The sequence below is a fragment of the Tenrec ecaudatus genome, chromosome 1 (genome assembly GCF_050624435.1).
Source record: "Tenrec ecaudatus isolate mTenEca1 chromosome 1, mTenEca1.hap1, whole genome shotgun sequence".
Classification (NCBI taxonomy): domain Eukaryota; kingdom Metazoa; phylum Chordata; class Mammalia; order Afrosoricida; family Tenrecidae; genus Tenrec; species Tenrec ecaudatus.
Window position 1 is genome coordinate 89,762,004 of NC_134530.1, and position 24,807 is coordinate 89,786,810.

General features: G+C 38.3%; 1 protein-coding gene and 1 non-coding gene across 3 annotated transcripts in view; both read left to right on the plus strand.

The window, feature by feature from the left end:
* The window catches only part of ATG4C (autophagy related 4C cysteine peptidase), an 86,042-nt gene that overhangs the window by 31,708 nt on the left and 29,527 nt on the right, over positions 1-24,807 (plus strand). For both annotated transcript variants that reach the window (XM_075557092.1, XM_075557100.1), the window contains exons 3-7: positions 1,811-1,894; positions 11,596-11,829; positions 14,285-14,615; positions 16,378-16,448; positions 23,063-23,199. In XM_075557092.1, coding sequence (XP_075413207.1) covers positions 1,811-1,894; positions 11,596-11,829; positions 14,285-14,615; positions 16,378-16,448; positions 23,063-23,199 — 857 coding nt within the window. The remainder of the gene's footprint in view (positions 1-1,810; positions 1,895-11,595; positions 11,830-14,284; positions 14,616-16,377; positions 16,449-23,062; positions 23,200-24,807) is intronic.
* Positions 16,812-16,940, plus strand: LOC142438432 (small nucleolar RNA SNORA65). The gene has a single exon (XR_012782806.1). It is a non-coding gene; the product is annotated as a small nucleolar RNA SNORA65 (small nucleolar RNA).

Genomic DNA, 24,807 nt, shown 5'->3' on the forward strand with positions numbered 1-24,807 from the left:
AATATGCAAAAAACCAAACCCTCTGCTACCGAGTTGATTCTGATTCATAGTGACCCTTTATATACTTGAACTGCTGACCTGTGGTTAAGAACCCAATGCCTAACCCACAGCACCACCAGGGATCCCTGTTAGTTACATTGTTGTTGTTAGGTGCTGTTGAGTAGGTTCCCGCTCCTAGGGGCCCCATGTTCAAGAGAACGAAACCTTGCCCAGTCCTGCACCATTCTCACCACTGTTATATTTGAGCCCGTCGGTGCAGCTCCTGTGCTTATCCCGATCCCTGAAGGTCCTCTTCATTTTTGCTGACTTGCTCCTTGCCCAGCCTGAGGAGGTCATGAGACATTTTCCCCACTTCCGGTGAGCTGATGCTGACAGCGACCCTACCGGACAGAGTAGAACTGCTCTTTTGGCTTGTAAAACTTTTGAATTTTTATGAGAGCAGCAACTTGCCATATTTGTCTCCTGCCAAGCGATTGATTAGTAGGTTCGAAGAAAGGTAAGCTAAAGAGCTACAGTCTCAGAGATGCACAGATGCGGTTCTAGTCTGCCCTATGAGGTTGCTGTCAGTCGGAATTTAATTGATAGCAGTGAGAGCTTTTATATTCAGACTGGGAACAGTGGTGGTGCAGTGATTAAGCACTTGGTTGCTAACTAAAAGATTGGCATTTGCATCCACCAGCCATTCTGTTGGAGAAAGATGTGGCAGTTTGCCTCCATAAAGATTGATAGCCTTGGAAATGCTTTGGGGCATCTGTACTCTGTCCGTGAGGGATGTGATGAGTAAGACGAAGACTGGAGGGCAGTGACTTTGCGCTTTGGTGTATTCCAGGGAGGACAGTAGTAGTTCCCAGAGAGAATGGATTCAGTGTCCAGCCAACATAATGTTCTTATGGCACACTGTTCAAAAGACGAAAGTCTCACCTCCCCGGCTTCCCTGACACCAAGCTCTTCTCCCATGACAAAAAATATCAGCAAATTTACTTGTGTTTCCTTCCAGCTTAACCTAAGAATCACAAGGAGGTTTAAATACTTGGAATATTTGAGTGAAGTAATTTAGGGAATTAATCTCACAGTATTATGGTAAAAGTACATTTCTGTCGGTTTCTGGAGAAATCTGTTTTAACCCAGGAAGTTTTTTGGGAGTGGTATATGGAACAGTCCATCTTAATTTTCCACTGCCAATCACCAAATTTAATGGCGAATACTTAATTCTTCTCATTTTCGTCCTACTAAACTTTCAGCACCTAAAAAGTAGTATCCCTGTGGTTTGTCATGTGACCACTATGCCTTGAAAACGTTGCCATTAGCTGTCATCAAGTTCTGGCCACCTTTATCCACAATGAAGTGAAACACTGCCGAGTCTTACCCCGTCCCGTCCCCGTGGTCTGTGTAGATAAGAACATCATAGGCCTACAGTTTCACGGGCTGATTCTCAAAAGCAGATTGTCAGGTCTTTCTTCCTAGTCTGTTCTAGTCTGAAGTCTCTGCTGAAATCTGTTCTGTGGCACAGAAAGCCAGCTGCTCGTCAGATATGTTGGCTGGAAATGAAATCCTGTTTGACAATAGAACACATTTAAAAATATTTCTGTTTCTGGCTCTTTATAAAGTGATTGAAATAGTTAAAATACCTTTTTTGGAAAAAACAAACAAAAACATCCTTTGCTTTCAGTTTATTGTCTAGTATCTTAAATTTCTAATGAAATAAGTACCACTATAATTGGTAACTGATGGTTTAAAATGAAAAAATAAAAGTGCTGGAATTTTAACCCTAAACATTTTAATTGCAAAAATTTAACTTTTTTCCCTTTAGGTTGGGTGTTGAAAACAAAGACATATTTTAGTAGAAATTCTCCTGTATTATTGCTTGGAAAATGTTACCATTTTAAGCAGGAGGGTAAGTGTTATATTTGTGAATCATTTTAAAATATTGGTAGAAATTTACTGTGTAATTATTTTCATTATTGTAGGTTTAGACTATTCACTTTTATTATATTTCTTTTAAGTACCTATATTTTGTATAATTCATAACATTCAGCCATATAATTGGGGTTTATTGTGAGCTTCTTAAAGGTAAAGGTCATATATTTTTCTCATTTTCCTTATCATCTGGGCTTATCGTTTGGGTACTAAATCATTATTTGAATTGATATCTTTATTTTCTTTTTCTTGGTTTTTGGGAAGTGTTTAAGGATGTTGCTAATTTTAAAATAAATGTTTTGTGGTACAGTATAGCACTGATGAAACATTACAACTTTCCTCTAGTTCTTTAATACTCCCCCCACCCCCCCCCATCATGACCCCAATTCTACCTTACAAATCTGGCTAGACTAGAGCATGACAGGAGTACAGATAAGAGCTGGAAACACAGGGAATCCAGGACAGATAAAGCCCTCAGGACCAATAGTGAGAGTATCAATACCAGGAGGGGAAGGGGAAGGTGGGGGTAGAGAGGAGGAACCGATCACAATGATCTACATATAACCCCCTCCCAGGGGGCTTACAAAGAAAAATGGGTGAAGGGAGACATCAGTCAGTGTAAGACATGAAAAAAAATTTGAATAAATTATCAAGGGTTCATAATGGAGGAGAGGTGGGGGAGGGGGAAAATGAGCTGGTCCCAAGGGTTCAAGTAGAAAGCAAATGTTTTGAGAATGATGATGGCAACGAATGTACAAATGTGCTGGACACAATGGATGAATGTATGGATTGTGATAAGAGCTGTAGCAGCTCCCAATAACATGATGAAAAAAATGTTTTGTAAGAATTGTCCAGTGAAGCCAGCTGATCCAGGGCTTTCTTTAACAACCACCCTCCCCTTCCCCATTAGGAAGCTTTTGATTCTCTATTCATTTCTGCTTGTTGTGGACCAGTTGGTGTTTTCTATTGAAGTTTTTTTTTCCTTTGTAAGTCACTTTAGGTAATTTATGGGTTTGTAATAATTTATTAGTTTCATTAAAGTTAGTAAATAGTTTGTTGGTGTGATGTGTTAATTCGGGTTGACTAGAGAAACAAATCTAGAGACACTCGTATATGTGAGTGAGCTTTATATCAAGAAGTAATTATGCATCGATAAAACATCCCAGCCCAGTCCAGATGAGGTGCATAAGTTCTATCTTAGCCCATATGTCCGATGAACTCCTCTTCAGACTCATGCAGCGTATGCAACAATGCTGGAGGCAGGAGGATCACAGGCTGGTGGGGGGAAAGTGCTGTGGATTCAATGGCAGTGGACGTATCTCCAGGGTTCTGGCTGCCATCAGTGTGGCTCCGTGTGGCTTGTCAACAGAAGTGTGAAGGAGAGAGAGGGAGAAGTCTGCCTCCTTTGATGGTAGACTCAAGAGAGAGAACGTTCCCAGATCCTCATGAGAAGGCCACGTCCACAAGGTCCACAAGGTGGGATCATCAGGCTTTACTCTGTTTATGAAGTTGACATGAAATTATGTAACTACCACAGTGTACAGCTATTCATAGTATTCTTTTATGATCCTTTTATTTCTGAAAGGCTATTAGCAATGCCTCAATTTTAATAGCTAATTTTAGCTATGAGGGGTGTCAAGAAGTTTGTTAAAAATGGAATTAAAAAATTACACAAAATGGAATTAAAAACTCTTAATGGAGTGTATAGTCCAGTAGATAAGAGATTTTAAACATATAATAATAAAAGTAATTAATCCTGTATAATGCTTATGATGAAAAGGAAGTAAGGCTTTTACAGAATAATAGAAGGAGGTGAAATCAGAAAGGATGCTATTAGATATAAATAGAGAATTCGCTTCAAAATGGCTCAAACCAAGCTCACTTCATGAGTTTGTTCAGACTCAGCGACCCTGTAGGTCAGAGTAGAACTATGTCTCTGGGTTTCCAAGACTGGAACTCTTTTCAGGAGTAGAAAGTCTTGCCTTTCTTCATCGGCACAGCTGCTGGTTTCGAACTGCTGATCCTGTGTTAAGGAGTCTAACTTGTAACCTACCACGCTATCAGAGCTCCTAAAGACATGGCTCTCGGTTGGTCTAACCTTTAATGCCATCACTAGAGCTTCATGTTCTATCTTTGTTTCCACTTTGCTAACCAGGTTGCTGCCCCTGTCACCTGACTTTTTTCACAGCCCAGGATAGGAGCCATGACAGATATGAAGAGTTGGAAGGCGAACATTTTCCTCCTTGTATTCTGTTTTTTTAGTTCTTGAATTCATAGTTTAACTCATTAAACATTTGAAATGGGAGGTTACAGTTAATTATTCGTAAACAGAAGAAAGGTGTGTGAAATGAAATATGTTATGACTAAGGTCAGCAGTTCGAAACCACCAGCCATTTCATAGGAGAAAGGTGGGTTTTCTATGTCTGTCAACTGTCACAGTTTTAGAAACTCACAGGGACAGTTCTACCCTGTTTTATATGATCACTATCAATTGGCATCAACTTGATGGCAGTGAGTTTTGCTTATGACTTTAAAACTTACATTATTTTTGTTTGTTCATGTTGTGTGTACATTTTTACAGCTGTGTAATATAACACTACCAGTATTGCCTAAAGTGGGTGACATGGGACCAATTGGAGGGCTGCAAAAGCAGACACCTACATTTTATCCTGGATTATAGGCTATACTGTAGTATAAAAGCTTTTCATTGTCAGGACTGCTCAGTCATTTTTCCCCTCTCTCTCTTTGAACAGCCAAATAAGTTTGGGAATCTAGGTACTATATGAATTGTCACACTGTATTGATTATATTGTTAATACACATTTGGGTTGCTTTTAAAAAATTTTGGTCATTGTCCACAGTGTGCGTAATATAGAGTCTCTTTGAATTTTTGAAATATGGTATTTGTTCTTTACTAAAAATATCTGCAGGAAGGAATGAGGAAGAATTGGCTGCTCTTATGTACTTTATGGGTTCTCTTTTATAATGACTATAACCTATTACTTTTGATGCCCTTTCAGAAATTTCTTTGGTATCTGCAGAGAAGGGAGGTCCTTGTACTCAAAAAGCTTTCACATTTAAGAATCAAGTGTAATTTTGAGCACAGTAGGAATAGGAATAAATGTCAAATAAGAATTTGAAATTTGAAAAGAGATTCAAATATACACTTTGAGAATAATGGGAGTGATAGTGAACTAGGTAAATATGCAGTGAGGGGAGTAAACAGTCAACAGGTAAGGGAATTGGAATGCTTATTCAGAAAAACAAAGGGGAGTATGATATTGGAGGAGTAACACTTCAAGCGTATTTTTGGTTACTGAAGCTTTTGAACTATTAGCTTATGTAATACAAAAGCCAGTTAATACTGGGGGCTTGGTTTTCCTATTAGTCTTCCTATTGAGTATAACAATCTATACTTTGCAAAGATTTAACTGTGCTGGGTCAAGCGGAACTTTCAGAGTTGCATGTATTTTCCTGCGCTAGGCGCGCCTTGAGCAACTCACTCTGGGTTAATGCACCCAATGGCAGCCCTGGGACAGTTTTCTCTGGTCACAGTGAATTTTTTTTGAAAAGCAGTTTTTTTGTGTGTGATGGCTGATTTCAGAGAACAGCATGCGGCGGTGAAATTTTGTTTCCTGCTCAGGGAAAAATACCACAGAAAATGCCGTGTTGTTGAACTCAGGTTACAAGGAAAGTACTATTGGAAACACTCAAGTGTACTAGTGGCTTTCTCATTTTAATAAAGGTGAAATGTCGATTGATGACAAACCTCGTTCTGGATGTCCATCAACTTCCCGAATGGACGAAAATGTCGACTCGTAGTCAACTCTTGTCTAGGTACAGGTTCTACATGAGCACAGTGAAGTGTTGTGGAATCCCCACTCTGTGCAGTGGTATGCATAGTTTCGTATAATCCGCACAGTTGAATGCCTTTGCATGCTATTGTTGTTAGGTGCTATTGAGTTGGTTTAACTCACAGTGACCCTGTGCACAACAGAATCAAACAATTCTTGGTGCTATGCCATCCTCACAATTGTTGTGTTTGAGCCCACTGTTAACAGCCAACGTCAGTGTCTCCTTGACAGTCATCTTGGTTTTTGCCAACTCTTCACTTTACCAGACGTGATGTTCTTTTCCAGCAACTGATTTTTCCTGATAACATGTCCAAAGAATATAAGCGGAAATCTTGCCATCCAGCTTCTAAGGTTAAGTTTCTTAAAGACAGATTTTTGTGGTCAATAGAATACAAGTAAACATCCTCCTGGCAGTCTCTGCTTTCAGCTAAGATCCATCTGACGTCAGCAGTGATGCCCTCATTCTGTCGTCTTCTGAATCTGACGAGAATTGCTGACAGCCCCTTGCTGATGTCCTGCTGCAACTATTTAAAAATTTATCTTCAACAAAGATAATTACTTGCACATGATATTCATGATCTTGGACAATTTCCACATTTTGTTAGTCACCTTATTTTGGAATGGCCACAAATATGGATCTCTTCCAGTTGGTTGGCCAGGTAGCTGTCTTCCAAAATTCATGGCATAAATGAATGAGTACTTCAACTGTTGCGTTGTATCCGTTTGTTAAAATATTTCAATTGGTATTCTGTCAGTTTCTGGAGTCCTGTTTTTGGTCAATACTACTTGAACTAATTCCTTAAATACCATTAGTTCTTTTTATTTTATTTATCTTTAAATTTTTTATTGTGAATTGAGTAGAGCTTTATAGAACAGATAATCCATTTTATATTCAGCAATTCATACACATTTTGTTTCATTGCAGTCCACCAATGTACCATACCTTCTCTCACTTCCTCCCTGTGTTTCCTATTTTTGTTCCCAGAACACATTGTTGTTTTTGTTTAAACAATCAAATAGCCTTTAAAATAATTTCATTCACTGCCATCAAGTTGATTCCAACTCATAGGACTCTATAGGACATTGTATAACTGCCTGCCGCTGTAGGTTTCCTGTGATTCTTTACGGGAGTAGAAAGCCCCATGTTTCTCTTGGAGAGCGGTTGGTGGTTTTGAACTGGTGATCTTTCAGTTTACAGCCCAGTGCATACATAACCCACTATACCACTAGAGCTCCTGTTAAAATAATTTAGATATTATAACTGTTTTGTACTCTTCCCTATGTAGCTGTCATTTCTGGGCTTCATTTGTTTGCTTGAATCCTTATTCCCATCTGCTATCATTTTCTTCTCCCTAACAGAGTTCTTTTACTTTTGCTGTAGCACAGGTCTGCCGAAGATGCCTTCTTCCAGCGTTTGCATATTTGAAAAGCTTTTATTTGGCCTGTACTCTTTAATTGAGTTGAAATTCACATAAAATAAAATTACACATTATAAAATGTATAATTCAGTGACAGAGTTTGAAAATTTTGTGCGACCACAAACTCTTACCTAGTTCCAAGAATGATAGACTGAGAGGATTATCAGTTCCTTAAAAGAAAACTCCACCCCTCTCTCTTCCCCACAGCTTCTGGAAACCATTAGTCTATGTGTGTCTCTGTGGGGTTTGTCTGTTTTGGATACTTCATATAAACTGAGTCATATAGCATGTGGTCTTTTGCATCAACTCTTTTTCTTGACTTAGAGTAATGTTTTCGAGGTTTACCTATGTTGTAGCATGTATTGATACTTTATTCCTTTCTATGATTGAGTTGGGTTGAGATAGCATAATAGCATAATGATTATTCATAAACTGATGGACCTTGACATGTTTCTACTTTTTGAGTATTATGCTACTATGAATAGTATGTACAGTATTTGTTTGAGGCTCTGTTTTCAGTTCTGAGTACCTAGGAGTAAAATGGGCAGATCACATGATAAGTCTATGTGTAAGTTTTTTGGGGGATTGTAAATTGTTTTCCACAGCTGTTGCAACATTTTACCTATCATATATACTCATGTATAAGCTGAGTTTTCAGCACTTTTTCAATGCAGTTTTTAATGATAAAATTAGGTGCCCCAGCCGATAATATTGGTTTATACTTGAGCATATATGTTACCCACCAGCAAAGTACAAGAGTTCAGATTTCTCTGTATCCCTTCAAACACTTGTTATCTTCTGTTATTATTTCTCACAATTGTAACCATCCTAGTGGGTGTGAAGTGGTACTTCATTGTGGTTTTATTTGCATTTCCCTAATGACTAATGATACTGAGCATCTTTTCTCATGCTTGCTGGACATTCGTAAACTTCACTGAAAGACATTTCTATTCAAGTCATTTTTATGGTTGGAGTTTTTAGAATTTTTTGTACTTTTTTGCTCATTTTGAATGTTCTTTATTACTTATACTAGATCCTTCTCAGATATATCATTTGCAAACATTTTCTCTTATTCTTTACATTTTCTTTCATTTTTAAAATAATGTCCTTTGATACACAAAAACAAAAAAAAATTGTGATCATTTTGTTGGGAGCTCATACAACTCTTATCACAATTCATACACACATCAGTTGTATAAAGCACGTTTGTTCATTCATTGCCCTCATCATTCTCAAAGCATTTGCTCTCCACCTAAGCCACTGGCATCATCTTCTCATTTTTCCCCCTCCCTCCCTGCTCCACCCTCCCTCATGAAAACTTAAAATTTTTATGAAGTCTGATTTATCTGTGTTCTATTTTGTTGCTCATGCTTTTGTTCTCATATCTAGAGATCCATTGTCAAAAACAAGGTCCCATAGATTTACATTTGTTTTCTTTAAAGAACTGTATAGTTTTAGCTCATATTTAGGCTTATTATTGAATCACTTTTTACTAACGCTTGTATGTAATATGCAGTCAAGCAAACAGAACAAACATTGCCATATCTGACTCATATTGACCCTATAGGACAGTATAGAATGGCCCCTGTGGGTTTCCAAGGCTATAACTCTTTACTGGGATAGAAAGCTTCACCTTTCTCCTATGCAGGGACTGGTGGTTTACCACTGTTGACCTTGCCGTTAGTAGCCTACCTTGTAAGCTACTACACCACCAGGGCTCCTCGTGGTATGAACTAGAGGTACACATTTTTCTCATGCATGTGTGTCTCCATGCGTCCTACCACCATGTGTTGAAGAGAACGTTCCTTTCCCTTGAGTAGTATCTTAGTCATCTAGTGCTGCTGTCCCAGAAATACCGTAAGCAGATGGCTCTAACAAGCATCCTTTCACAGGTTAGGAGGTTAAAAGTCTAAATTCAGAGTGTCTCCTCTAGGAGGAAGCTTTCTGTCCTTTTCACCTACCCTGTCACCATTTGTGGCCCAGCCTTCCTTAGCAGTCACCATGAGTTTCTTCTCGGATCTAGGAGCTTCACAGTGCAGGGCAGAGGGCCACACTCCCTCCCCCAGCCTTTCTTGGTCATAGTTAATCCCTCTGACCACTGCTCCCCTCTTTCCTTTGATCTCTTGTAAGATAAAAGGTTTTCCAGGCCGCACCCCAGGGAAACTGCTCCTACGTCAGTTCAGGACAGTGATGGATTAGGATGTTGAATCCTCCCCTTTGAAAAACCACTGCAATGGAATTAATTCTTACCCTGTGCAGGGTTCCTGAAACTGCATTTTAAAAAATCATTTTATTGGGGACTCGCACAATTCTTATCTCAATCCATACATACATCCATTGTGTCAAGAACATATATACATTTGTTGCCATCATCATTCTCAAAACATTTGCCTTCTACTTGAGCCCTTAATATCTGCTGCTCATTTTCCCTCTCCCTCCCCATTCCCCCTACCTCATGAACCCTTCATCATTCATATATTATTATTATTTTGTCATATATTACACTGTCTGACATCTCCCCCTGCCCTCTTCTCTGCTGTCCCTCCCCCAGGGAGGAGGTTATACATAGATTCCTGTAATCAGTTCCCCATCTCTACCCCACATTCTCTCCACCCTCCAGGCATCGCCACTCTCATCACTGGTCCTGGAGCAGTCATCTGTCCTGGATTCCCTGTGTTTCCAGTTGCTATCTGTACCAATGTACATCCTCTGGTCTAGCCAGATTTGCAAGGTAGAATTGGGATCATGATAGTGGGGTGGGGGGGGAAGGAAGTATTTAAGAACTAGAGGAAAGTTATATGTTTCATCGTTGCTACCCTGCACCCTGCCTGGTTCATCTCCTCCCCTCAGCCCCTCAGCAAGTGGTGTCCAGTTGGGTAGCATTGGGCTTTGAGTCTCCACTCTGCACTCACCCACATTTTCAATGATATGATTTTTTGTTCTTTGATGCTTGATACCTGCCTGATCCCTTCGACAGGCTGGTTGGTGTGTTTTTTCCATGTGGGCTTGTTGCTTCTGAGCTATATGGCTACTTGTTTATCTTCGAGCCTTTAAGACCCCAGATGCTATGTCTTTTGATAGCCGGGCACCATCAGCTTTCTTTACCACATTTGCTTATGCACACGTTTGTCTTCGTTGATGGTATCAAGGAGGTGGGCACCCACTGATATGGTTTTTAGCTCTTTGATGTTTGATCACTGGTCCCTTCTGCACCTCGTGGTCAGCCAAGCTGGTGTGCTTCTTCCATGTGGTCTTTGAGGTGAAGCTGCACATTGTTTGAAGCTGCACATTTTTATGGGCGCAGTCAGTGTCATACTTCTCCAGGGGAGCAATGGGAGGTTAGCATCACCACCTTTGCTGCCGGGCTAACTGACTGGAGAAGATCTGTAGTTGTGCCTATTCCAGAGAAGTGCCCAGCAGAATGTGGACATCAGTGAATAATAACATTAATGTCACATGCAAGTAAAATTTTGCTGAAGATTATTCCTCAATGGTTTCAACAATACATTGCAGTTTATAAATTCATGTCTTTATGTTGTCCAGTGATTGAATCTTATTTTCCTTGTACTTTGGTAGTAATTTAAAAAAATTTATATTTCAACATAAAAAGATAACTATATTCTAAGACTGTTATGTTTTGATATTTTTGTTTATTAGTCTTGGTTTGATAATTTGGGTGAAAATATACATGGTAATATAGTGTGTATATTGTATTTGATTTTTAAAAACTTGCTATGTTCTTATTAATACTTAATTTAATTAATTTATTTTTCTTTGAGATGAATTTGTTTGTCACTAAAGACTCCTAGTCCATTTCTGTTTTTCAGTTTATTTATTTATTTAGTCCATTTCAATTTTACTTTTATTCCTTTTTTTTTATCCCTTGGGATAAGGAATCAGGAGGGATTAAAACATTTTTAAAAAGAAATATACTGTATATATTTATACTACCCATCTCAAAAAATGAAATCAACAAGTTTCCTGTTAAACTCTCTCTCTATATATGGTTTTGTTTCTTCCCCATCACCCCTCCTACCATATTTAAAATATGGATGAATTAGAATTTATTTACAAATATTTTAGAGAGCTATAATATCTGAATCCTGACTTCAGTGAATCAAAAAGAGAGAAGAGATACCCCTTCATCAAAGAGTTAATTATCTATGTGACTAAGGTATTAGCAACATTATTGATAATATGTTAGATAAGTATGCAAAACACTTGAACATTCATTTCATAACATGATGAGGCAGAATAAGATGTATCTTCATTTTAAATCAGAAAAAGGCATCAAATAGATTATGACATACTTTAAATCTTATGAGCAATAGTGATATTATAATACTTCCATTGGTATTACTTTGCTTGTTAATTTTTAGGATATAGCATCTACTTTTCTTTTGTAGATGAAAATAAAATGCTACCTGCAAGACCGGGATGTGCATTCGAAGACTGTGTAATTTCAGGAAACGTAGAAGAATTCCGTACAGATTTTATTTCTCGAGTGTGGCTGACCTACCGGGAGGAATTCCCACAGCTAGAGGGCTCCACTTTGACGACCGACTGTGGCTGGGGCTGCACGCTGCGAACTGGCCAGATGCTCCTGGCTCAGGGGCTCCTACTGCATTTTCTTGGTAGAGGTAAAGCATTCTGTTGGTTTTCACTGAACCCCAGCTTTCAAAATGCATTCAGTTCCCTGAGGGTAATTTCTGGTCCCTGATCTTTTCGAAAGGTGTAACTGATCTGCTCCTGACCTTGTCTAGGTATGATATATGTGTAAACTTTCACGACTCCCTTTTCAAAAGTACACATTAAGTATACTCATACTTGTTATTCTTGGTCACTTCAATGAATTAGTTAAGTTCTGTTTTGGTAACCTTTGGATTTTTGCTGTTTTTGTTTTCTTTATCTTCTTCCCTTAGGACTCTGAATTATCCCCATTTCAGCAAGTCCTGGGCAAGTCTACAGCAGTGACTTTTGGCAATAATGTTTTTACATTAAATTAAATCTAATAAATAATTTTACACTACTTTCTTATACTGGTTTCTTTATTTTTCCTCTCTATATCTATGTCTTAAAATTAATTTTATTCTTATAAATACTCAAATATTTTTATCTTTATAAACAGTCAGATTTATTTTGTTAGGCATATTCTTTAAAAGGTAAGCAAGTTTAGTCTTTTAGAGTCTAAAATTTAGACTCTCAAAATGTTACTGATACCTTAATGTATGTAAACAAACACATATGTGAAGGGGCTTCAAAAATTAGTGGAAAATAAAATTAAAGGATAATGTGATTTTCCCATGAATATTTTGAGGCCCCTCATGAGTATTTGAAGAGGAAAAGGAAGAAGGCCCTCAACAAGATGGATTCACACAGTGGCTGCAAAATGGGTACAAGCCTAACAACAACTGTAAGGATAGTGCAGGACTGGGCAGTGTTCCGTTCTGTTGTACATAGCAATGTCATGGGTCTGAACTGACTTGACAACACCTAACAACATGCACATATGTATATGTGAATATATGTGTGCGTATATACACCTTTTTTTCTAATACTAAACCTTTTCTACCATTTTTTATAAAGTGTACATTTTCAGGAGGATTTTAGATTGCTATTTTGGCTATTAGATGAATACTAAATGTTATCAGAGATTTCCCCTTGCCCACCAAGTATTTGACAATTTCCTTGCAATTCATGGCTTTATCTTTTGTAATCTTTTTCTAGACACTATTGACTAGGTAACTCAGAGAGAATAAAATTCAAGAGTTGTACAGATAATGCAAGGAAAAAGAATTTTTAAGAAGTATTCTTCTAGGGTGGCTTATTTATAGTCTTGTGAAGTCACAGGTCAGGGTTAGAATTGTTTTCATAATTCTGGCTCCTTTCATAGCCCTCTAAGTATTTGAGTCTTTGGTTAAATTAGGAGCACTGGAGGTGTAAAGTTAAGTAAAATTACATGTATATTTGCGGACTCTTCCGTAATTAAAAACAGTAAAGCAATGACTATTTGATTTGTTTTTTGTTTTTAATCTTCCATGTCTTCATTAATTAATTAACTTTTGATCTACTAGAGAATTGTCACTACTCTCTAAACAATGGTCAAGTTATTCTGATAGGATTATAGAAGAAAACTATTTTGATGAGAAAGTCTGAAATGCCTACACTTAAACTTTCATTCTAACCTATAATAAAAATAAAAACCATTTTAAAAGTTCTCATGAATATTGAGACTGTTGCTAGCTATGCGTATTGTGCCTTTCGGAAGTCAAGACTGGATGGCTGATGGAGAACACTAACGGCACCCAAAAGCATTCTTCCATTTCAGTACTCAGGAAAGAAACAAGAATACACTTCAGTGTTAGCCATTTGTACTTCTTCACTCTATGTTTTTTGGCCATTTTTTATATTTTTCCCCTGCTTAAAAATAATATATTTCAATTTTATACATTTTGGAAATTATAGTAAAGTCCAGAAAATGATATTACTACCCAGAAATAAACATAAGTAATTCATTAGCATATTTTTCATTTCTGATATTTATTTTTTATACCATTTTATTGAGAAATATATATGTACTATAAATTCATTTCTTAAAGTTCAATAGTTTTAGTATATTTCAGGGGTTCTGCAGTTACCATAATATAATGTTAGGACATTTTTATCAGTCTTCCTAGAAACTTCATATCCATTGGTGGTCCCTTTTAATATTCCTCTCCTGCCACAATAAACTTGCCATCCAGTCGATTTTGACTTGTATTATTTCCATGGGGCAGAGGCTAAGTGCCCCCTGGGGTTTCTTAGTTAGGATCTCAGGGAAGCAGATTGTCATTTCTCCCACAGAGCAGCTGGTGGGTTCAAACCACTGACCTTTGGGTTAGCAATTGAGGACTTAACCACTGTGCCACCAGGGCTCCTTCATCCTTCCATAGGCAATCATTAATTTACTTTCTGTCTTTATGGGTTTCTCTGTAGACAGTTTTCTATTTTAGGAACCTGTATATCTGTAATGAATTGCTACAGACTAATTTCAGTACAATTGTTAAAATCTATCTGTTTACAAGATCTCAACACCTTGCTTTGAATCTACTATAGCTTGGACCTGGCCTGGTGCTTTGAACATTGAGAATTCAGACTCTGAATCATGGACTGCTAACACTGTAAAAAAATTTACTGCATCATTTGAAGCATCGCTCTCAGGGGAAAGTGAACTCAAAACTCCATCAAATTCTTTGAAGAAAACGATTGGGAGACATTTTGATGATCATGAACTACAAAATGAAATTTACCACAGGAAAATCATCTCCTGGTTTGGGGATTCCCCCTTGACCCTCTTTGGCTTACACCAACTGATAGAGTATGGGAAGAAGTTGGGGAAAAAAGCAGGAGATTGGTATGGACCAGCTGTGGTCGCTCACATTTTAAGGTAAAATGGTTTCTTAAAATCTTGAACCTTGGGACAGAAGTCTTTAGGACCAGAGAAACTGAATTTTGCGTTGTGTACATATTATTTAAATTCTAACCATATGAAAACAATTATCAAGGAGTTTTCCATTTGTTTATAGTGAAACAGAAAAGGAATTTGAGCCTCAACATTTGTGACTCTGGTTCCATTTAGTTCATCTCTTGACAAACCTGTTTCTTTGGGGTATAGGTACCCAAGATCTCTTTCTAACCCAGGTTTTCACTACATCATTGGAATATTCTGAAAATGAACAACTCTTTCAACCTTGGAATATGCGTAACATATTATTGTTTTCTTTCTTTCTCTCTTTCTTTCTCTCTCACTCTCTCTTTCTTTCTTTCTTTCTCTCTCTCTTTCTTTCTTTCAATAGTTTAACCTAGGGGCTGTAATGTACTGATAGTGTAATGAAATGTCAAGAGCTAAAATTGCTGTTTCCAGCATTTCTTTGCTCACATCAAATTCTTGAGAATTGTAAATGTGTTGGTCTATTAATATAATTACATCATAGTAAAAATAAAAGGTCTGTGACATTCATTGTGGTTAGGAAAAAGTCAGAACTCGAATTTCAATATACCTTAGTTTTTACAGATTTTTAACATTCATTTGGATGTTTCTTAAAGTTTAAAAATTACTTATTTTATATTTCAGTATTATCATAAATAGAAAATACATAGTGTATTATCTACATTTGAAGGGGGTTCAAAAAGTTCTATGCATTGGGCTGTGATCTGCATGGTCGGCAGTTCAAAACCATGAATAGCTTCGTGGGAGAAAGACTGACCTTATAAAATTCTAAGATTTAAGAAAATTCACTTGCTTGGTCATAGAAGTTGTTGTTTTTTAATAGTCTTATTTTCTAGAAGTTATTTTTAAAAGGAATAAAGTTATACTGTTGTTTAAGAAGAGAAAGATTTTCCGAAGGGTAACAGAGCAAAACATAAAATGATTTGATGCTAGTCCACAGTGTAAGTGAATATAAAGCAAATCTTGAAGTATATTGTGATCTTGTTGGTTAGAAAACACTAGCCAAATAAGTGATTGTGAGAAATCTTTATTATATATATAAAATTATTTATTTGTGGTCCTAGCTTTATGCCCAACAATTTACTTATTTCATAATTTATTTTTTAATGTTCGTTGAGTAATTTTGAAGGAGCCTGTTGGTGTCATGGTTATGCATTAGGCTGTGAACCGCAAGGTCTGCAGTTCAAAACCACCAGCTGCTCCACAGGAGAAAGACCGCACTTTCTACTCCCATAAATAGTTACAGTCTCAAACTCACAGAGGCAGTTCTACCCTGCCCTATAGGGTCGTGACAACTTGGCATCGACCCGTTGGCAGTCAGTTTGGTTTGGTGAATTGAGTAATTTTGTGTAATATTCAACTTTGGAAAATTTGACTCAGTGATACCACCGAGGTTATAGCTTTTGAAACCAGACATTGTAGATTAAGTAAGAACGTTAAGCGAGTGATGACTTTTTACCCCTTTAGTTAAGTCTTTAGATAGCAACTGGAAATACTCAAGATTTTAAAACAGCAGTTCTCAACCTGTGGGTCACGACCCCTTTGGGGTTCGAACCGCCCAATTCATAACAGCATCAAAATGACAATTATGAAGTAGCAAAGAGAATAATGTTATGGGTGGGGGTCAGCACCACATGAGGAAGTGCACTAAAGGGTTGAGAAGCAGTGTTTTAAAAGATTATATTTGTTATTCTCTTAGAAAAGCAGTGGAAGAAGCAAGACACCCTGATTTACAAGGAATAACTGTGTACGTTGCTCAAGATTGTACAGGTAATGGATGTGCATAATTCTAATTTTTGCCTCTTGTATTTGCCAATTAACTGTAAACAATTATAAAGGTTGGGGCCATGTTTATACATTTTTACACACACTACTTGTCAGGTACTGGTAACTATTTGTTGATTGAATATATATTATGAATTCTTAGTTGTGTTGTTAAAATACTCTAAGAAGATTCCAACATTTAAAATAATCACTTAAAAAATTTAAATGGCTAAATTTGCCATTGGTATGTATTTGAATTCCATGTATGCCAGATTCTGTCCTTTTATTGGATGTGCTTCAAGGAAGGAAAATTCTCAAGAAGAACTGAATATACTGTTAAATTACCCTCCATCATGTTTATATAAGAATATCTACACTGCACCTGACCATTCTCTGTTGGCTGGTGCAATCCAGTGGTGAGCTGAGAGTAAACCCCAGCTTAGGAAACAGGGTTGTTCTTCATGTGGATGATTCTGTGCCGAAAGCGTGGGGACAGTCAAGAAAAAAAAAAAAATATCTATCAAATGCTAATGTTACATTCATTGACTAGTATTTGTAGTGTAGGGAGAAATTCACATGTATTTTTGTTTTAACTTTGGTTAGGGTTCATTTCTTCTCTAAAAACGGCTGAAAATGAAAGTTAAAAATTTTCAGTTGAGTACATGATTTTTGGCAGTTGCTATATTTATTTTGGAGGTGGGTAGACTTGCAAATAAATTTTGGTGTGTTAAGAGTTAAATCTAAGGATATACTGAAACGATTAGTAAATCCATCCACAATTTGTTCCTCTCTGCCTCTCTTATTGTTGCCTATCAGCCTTATTACCTAATTGACTTTCACACAAAATTCCTTATTGTAGAACTAGTTTATATGATTTGAAGTCGCTTTTTGAAATCTTTACTGTTGATATCCAAGAATCCTAAAGAGAGAATTGATATTAGTAATGTATTTTGATAGATTATGGGCTTAGGTCAGATTTTGTCAGTGAATTTTTTTCTTTTTGCCTATATTAGTGTTTCTAAAAGTCCCATTTTCCATGTTTTGAAACTGATTGTGGTAGCAATTGTACAGCACTCCTTGATGTGACTGAACTATGGAATGTTATACTGTCTGTCGGAGCTCCCAATAAAATGATCAAATAAATAAATATCCATCAATAAAAGCCCCATTCCCCTTCATTCTGCATTCCTTTTTTGGGGCGTTGCATTCATTTCCATGTTTTGATGGCACGGTTTGGTAAGCTAGCAGTATGCCATACTCAACGTTGGACTGCTAACCCCCCGGCGGCTCTGCTGGAGAAAGATGTGGCTCTCTGGAAGAGGACAGCCAGTGTACACGTGCGCTTGACACAGTGGGTGGATGCATGGGTTGTGATAAGCACTGTGTGAGTCCCCAATAAGATGATTGAAAAAAAGAGATTTACAGCCTCGCAAACCCTACACAGGCTCGCTATGTATTGGAATTGCCCTCATGGCAGTGGGCTTTTTGAATTGCAGTGCTTAGGATGATACAGTATGTGCCTTTACAACTTCTTTCTAGCCTTACCTCAGGTAATATGAAGTAAGTTATATTTTCTATTCCCTTCAGACATTTCCATGTAGGTGTTCTAAAAACACTTCAAATTTGAAAGATTTAAAACTAAACTTTCCCTCTACCCCCAACTCTCCTTTCTTCTTTTCTCTTATGTCTACAGTGCTTAAAAATCTAGAACTCTCTTCTTTTACTATTTTCTCATCGCTTAAATTCTGAGTCAGAAAAACTTACCAATAAGTATTTTTAAAATGCCTCTGAAATCTGTTCTCTCTTCACGCTTGCTGTTTCAGTATTTCTAACTTGAACTTGAACTTGATTTCTCTGCCTGTATACCTTCCCTTTGTGATCAAAAGAAATCTGATCATGTTCCTTTTTTATCCAAACACCCGTGGCCGCCCATGAACTCAACTCGCAAGTTATTTTAAACATACAGAACACAAGGAGTCTAAACTCCTTGACCCAAACTGTTTCCAGCCTCCTATTCAAACATCTGTGAACTTTATGCTATCTTTGAACAGCCTATTACATACATTTTTTTCTGTGCCTTTCTCATATGGTTGCCTCAGTTTAGAATGTTGCTTACATTTTCTCACTCTTGTTAATGCTTGTTCATTCTTCAAGAACAAGCTCAAAGATTACACCTTGAATGAAACCTTTCCTAACTCCCATCAGGCAGAATTACTTTATTTCTCCTCTGTGCTCTGTAGCATTTTGGAACTATTATAATTAAATATTGTACTTGTCACTGTGTAATTATCTGTTTCTCCCTGGAGATCAATGATTGTTAAGGTATTGGAAGTAAGAGAAGGATATCAGAGTCATATCGTTGAGAATCACTGCTCTGGAACACAAGTGAATTAAATCATAGCCCTTAAAATATGTTGGAAGCCAAGGGGAAAACTCCAAAGCTATTGAGACAGCAGTCTCTTAGAAGATAGGGTCTTATTATTATACTTCATGTCTTAGGTTTTTGTCGGAGACTGGTAAGGATGTCTGTTCTCGAAAAGATTTAGTCTTGGAAATCCCAGAGCCAACTTGATGGCAGTGGGTTTTTGGTTTTGCTTTTAATCTAAGCTTAGAAATTCAGGGTAAGAATGGGGACCAACATGTCAGCATTTGTTTAATCAGTTAACTGGAAGAGTGAAAGTTTGATTAAACTGTTAGCATGCGTGGGTCTAAAGTAAAATTTGAAGGATTTGTCCGCATTTGCTTTCATCCAATCCTCCCGTTTCCCCATGGAAGTATTCCACTTAGGCCATCACCTCCACATTCTGATGGTTAATTCTCAGACCTCCCCTCACTCAGTCTGTCAGCAACCTCTGACACCATCGCCCACTTCCCTCTTCTCTTTGAATCCTTTTATTTACTTATGTTTCAGAATACGTACTCTTCAGAATTTATTTCTACCTCTGTATACTCTTTGATTTTATAGTTCTCTGATTTCTAAGATATTGGTATCTTAGGGCCGAGACTTTGGATCTCATTTTTTTTTTTCTGTATATAGCGATTTGAATTCACCTAATCTGACTTAGAAATCACCTGGATACTGGTAACCCTCAAATTTGTAGGTCCAATCTGGACTGCTGCCTACACGCCAGTCTTCATTACTCTTAGCTTCCCATTCAGCTTCTCTACTTGAATCTTTAATTAGGCATCTCACACTCAGCATATCCCAAACTGGGCTTTTAATCCTCCTACATAAACTTTACAGTCTTCCACATTGTTATAAATAGGAGCCCTCTTTCTCTATTTGCATATCCCCCAAACTTTAGAATCCTTTCTATCACGTTGTTTTAGAAATGCCTTACTTTAATCTTTGTGTGTATCAAGAGCCTGATCACTTTCTACACCTGTACATGACCATCACATGGCAATACTGAGCTTAGGCTTCAAGTCAATTATTTATGTCATTGTCATCTCGTATTGGATTTCTGCTTTGGCTTTTGTGTTAGTCTGGGTACTTTAGAGAAACAAATCCACAGAAACTCATCTATAAGAGAGTTTTATATAAAGGTTACATGTGCATCAAGAAAACATCCCAACCCAGTGCTGCCCAAGCCCATAAATCCAACATTAACCCATATGCCCAACACCAATCCACAAAGTCCTCCTCCATCTCACAAAACAGATGCCATGATGCTGACTGCAGGATGAAAGCTGAATCAGTGAATGTGTAAGCATCTCAGTGCTGGCAGGGGTCTCCACATGGGTGCTCCAGCACCCAGGGCTACAACGGGGTAGGTTCTCCTCAGGGATGTCTTGCAGAAGTCAGCCTTGAGAACTCAAGTAGGGAACTGCTAAGGCAGCTGCACCCTGGTGCTGCCATCAGAAAGCAAGAGACCTGAGAACTAAAAAGGCGAGGCTCACAGAGCCATTTATTCCTCCACCCTTCAATTAACCCCACATGTTTTTATCCGCCAGGTTGGCACAATAAATTACCTCAGTCCACCCCTTGCCAACCTGGCACCTGTACATAAATCTTTAGCTTCACAATTTCAATTAAGTAACACCTACACTTTAATCCTGTAATCCTGTGAATATGTTCCCCACCTATGAAAATTTGTAAGCCAACTACTTCATGCCTTTATCCCCCCAATTTTGAGTATCCAATATATATACTGCCCACTTACATCAACCCAGTTCTCTGAGAAGACAATATTTTTCAACATGAAGAATCTTCATTCCAGTTGGAACCTTGTGAAGTCTGCATCCATAAGCAAAGTCAAATCCGGACAGGCCATCCATAAAGTCAGCAACAACATGCACCAGTTCACAGGCTCAAAAATCTCTTCATCTGGTCAGTTTCTGGTCGACTCAATGTGGGCTGCCTCACTCAGCCTCCACAGGGTGTCCTTTAGTCACCTTGCCTTTAAACCATGGCTCTCACTAATACTCAACAAGCCTAGCCCCCTTGTGCTAGGTCATGAACTTTAGACTCCCCCCCCCCCCCCGTAAACCAAGTCCACAGGTGTCAGTGGCCAAACTCAACCTGTCTCTTTATTGCTGCATTTCTCCCACTTCCACTCAAGTAGATCCAGGTGGTCACCTTGCAAGCATTTCAGCCTGCTCATAGGCTCCCTTTAACATTCGGTCCTAGAGGGGAGTTTTCTTCATGGCTCCAGAGTTTTTCCAGCTTCTGACAAAGACTACTAGTTCCTGAGTACTCCAAAGCACTGGATGGGGCATATCTTTCTTTGCAGACGTGGCCTAAACACATCTAAAGATCAATTTTTAATGGCTGAAATCAAGTGGGCTTACAAACTTTCTATTTTCATACTTCCCATAATTCCCCCAGATAACAACCGAGTAAACAGTGTGGCTTGATCTGACCTCTGGCTAGACAAGAAAAACTACCATGAGGGAGAGGGCAAAGAAACATCTACTCCCCATCTTATGATTTGTTTTTCCAGTACCCCACTCCCAAAGTACCATAATGTGTTAGTGTGAGTACTTTAGAGAAACAAATCCACAGAAACTCATGTAGAAGAGTGTTTTATATAAAGGTTAAGGGTGAATCAAGAAAACATCCCAACCAAGTGCTGCCCAAGCTCACAAGTCCAACGTTAACCCATATGTCCAACACCAATCTACAAAGTCCTCCTCCAGCTCACAAAACACGCGCAATGATGCTGAATGCAGGAGAAAAGCCGAGTCTGTGAACGCGTAAACATCTCAGCACTGGCAGGCTCTCCATACAGCTGCTCCAGCACCCAGGGCTACATCGGGGTAGGTCCATGTGGCTTCTCCTCAGGGATATCTTGCAGGAAGTCAGACTTGCCAGCTGAACCAGGGCACTGGCTAAGGCAGCTGCACCCTGGTTTGCCCATCACAAAGCAAGAGACCTGAGAACTAGAAAGGCAAGGTTCACCGAGCCATTTATCCCTCTGCCCTTCAATTAGCCCCACATGTGTTTATCGGTCAGGTTGGCACAATAAACTGACTACCTCAGCTTTCTTACGGCTCTTGATGATCCACGACTTGCTCTCTATCGTCTATTATGACAGGAACAGTCTATGAGAGTTTAATGAGGAAGTCTGCCCTGGTCAATCTTTTGCTACCAACTTTTCAGTCGCTTTTGCTCCCACTCAAAGTAAAAACAAGTGTCTACAGTGACCTTCCAGAGACCATGGGTTTTTCCTCCAGTACTTGACCCTGGTTCCCGTTCTTCAAGAAAATACTGCCTCCGTGTGCGTGCCATGCCTCCTCCATGCCGGGAGCGTTAGAGGTGTCTTCTTCAAGGCCTTCATACTGGCTGATCTTCTTCTGTGGAATGTTCTTCCCCCAGATATCTGTATGATTTATTTTCTTAATTTTTTTTGTTTTTTACTCAGATATTTTCTTGGAAGTCTTTCCAAGATCACCTTATTTTAAATTATCCCCTTCCTTCACTCTTCCTATGGATGCCTGGTGGGCACCAAACTGCAAAGTCTGCTCCTTAAAGATTTTGCCGCGGAAACTGGGAGCACTACTTCTCTGCCTGGCGGGCCGCTGTGAGCCCCAAATGACTCAACGTCAACGGGTTTCAGTCTCTCCCTTCCTTCCTTTTCTTTAAAGTGCACGTCACTACCTGGCATTCTGTACCGTAATCATTTATTATGCACAGCTTTCCCTGCGAGAGCTTATGCCCTGTGAGAGCAGGGTTTTTTCTGTTTAGTTAATGGCTGTAACCCAGTTTCTAGCATAAGGTAACCTTTATTGAACGCAAACTCACTGCCATTGAATCAATTCTGATTCTTTGCGACTCTGTTAGGGTTTCGGAGATCTTTATGGGAACAGATAATAGATCTTATAGTTGTAGATTGTGTCTCCCGTGGTGCTACTAGTGGGTATGAACCACCAACCATGTGGTTAGCAGTCCAGTATTTCACCAATAGTGCTAGCAGGGCAGTGAGCTTTATGTATTAGTTACTTGTTTAGCCCTGGATAGAACTGTCAGAGTTTAGATGATTAGCTAGTGGGGGGTTAGGGGTGGGGGGGAGAGAAGGTCTAGAGGGAGTGGGGAGCAAGAGGGAGGACTAAAATTAAAAAAAATCTTGTTGAATATTACTATGCTAACATTTAATGTGTGTTCATTATGTTTTCCTCAGTGTACAATTGTGATGTAATTGATAAACAGTGCACTTTCATGGCCTCTGACAATCCCGGCGACAAAGCTGTTGTTGTTTTAGTTCCTGTTAGACTTGGTGGAGAAAGAACCAATGTGGACTACCTAGAGTTTGTAAAGGTATGCACAGAAGAGATCGGTCTAAAGAAAAGTGGGGGAGGGAGGGGAAAAAGAGCTTATAGCAAGAGCTCAAGTAGAAAATGTTTTGGAAACGATGATGGCAGCCTATGTACAAATGTGCTTCATACAATTCATGTGGGGAATGTTGTAAGAGCCCTCAATAAAATGATTTAAAAATCCCCAAAAGCCTCCAGCTAATTTGAAAAAATAAGAGCTTTACAGTCTTTTTTTCTAGTAAATGGATAGTGCTGATCTTACAGTTGTAGACTATTAAGTTTGGCATTAGAAATTTAAAATTTAATATTACAAGAGTAGATATAATTGAAGAGCACAGTATTTTATGATGAAGTGAAAAGCATTTTTATCTTCGTAGCTCCTTGGGAAGACACAGTCGGTCATTGTACTCTTCAGTAACGCAGCAGTTTCTCTTGCCTGTATTTGTGTGTTACTTTTCTTACTCATAAAATGCACATTAAATCATTCCGAGATAATTATGGGAACAATTTTACTTCTTAATTTGTTCTACCATGGTATCAGTGAGATGTTAGGAAGATTATTTACATTGACATGTATAACAAAGTTAGGTACTATGGTTGGGGCTGAAGGAAAATGCCGACTGTCGTCAGGTAAGAGAAAAGGAATAAACACTCAATGCTATTGAAAAACTATAAAATCCAGTGGTTTAAAATGTTTTAAACAATATATACTTCCTAATTTAAAATTTTTACTAACCAAATATAATGCATGCTCATTGAAAAATAAATTAAAAATGTAAATGAGAAGAAAATCCCACTAATTATTTAAACTTGTGTATAAAAAGGCAATATAAATAACCTTCCAGATATTTTTCTTTTCATAAATATGAATGTATATATAAATAGATATTTTAATTTTAAGTTTATTTTCTAATGGCTGGTTGGTATGTTATTTTGTGGCTCTATGATAGTAAGTTTAACCACTCTTTATGATACTTCATGGGACATTATTGAGGCCGGCCCCTCCTAGTGTTTGCCGAGGTGAGAAACTCAGGCACGCAGTGGTTGAAGGTGGAAACCCAAAGGTCTGACATTTGCACCTCCCAGCTGCTCCTCGGGAGAAAGGTGCAGCAGTGCCTGTAAAGATGTACTACCTTTCCAGGTAGTAAACCATACAGGGCAGGTCTACTCTGTCCTCTGGGGTATCCATGAGCTGGAACCCACTAGAAGGCAGTGGGTTCATCCTCCCTGAATGAATCTTTTTCATCATTTACGTTTGCGTCTATGTTAAGATTCTTTACTAGGTGAACTGTTTAGAAGTGGCATTTCTGTTCCAAAACTGCCACTTTTAAAAGTTTATTGACATGTTGCTCAGTTGCCTGAGCAGTGCTGGCGTACCCACTGAATAGCAATAGGCCCATCATCTATCATTCTTCAGTTTTTTGCCAGTGTAAGCGGAAAATGTTTTACTTGTGTAACTTCTTTGATTATTAGGTTTAAAATTTACTATGTACTTAAAAAAAAGTTAAGTTACTGGTTGTTACTCTTTTTCCCCCAGGAAGAGAGCTTTTTAACAGCGCGTTGTTTAGAGTGGATGTGTATTTTCTGTTTGGGTTGGAGAAGTATTCAAAGG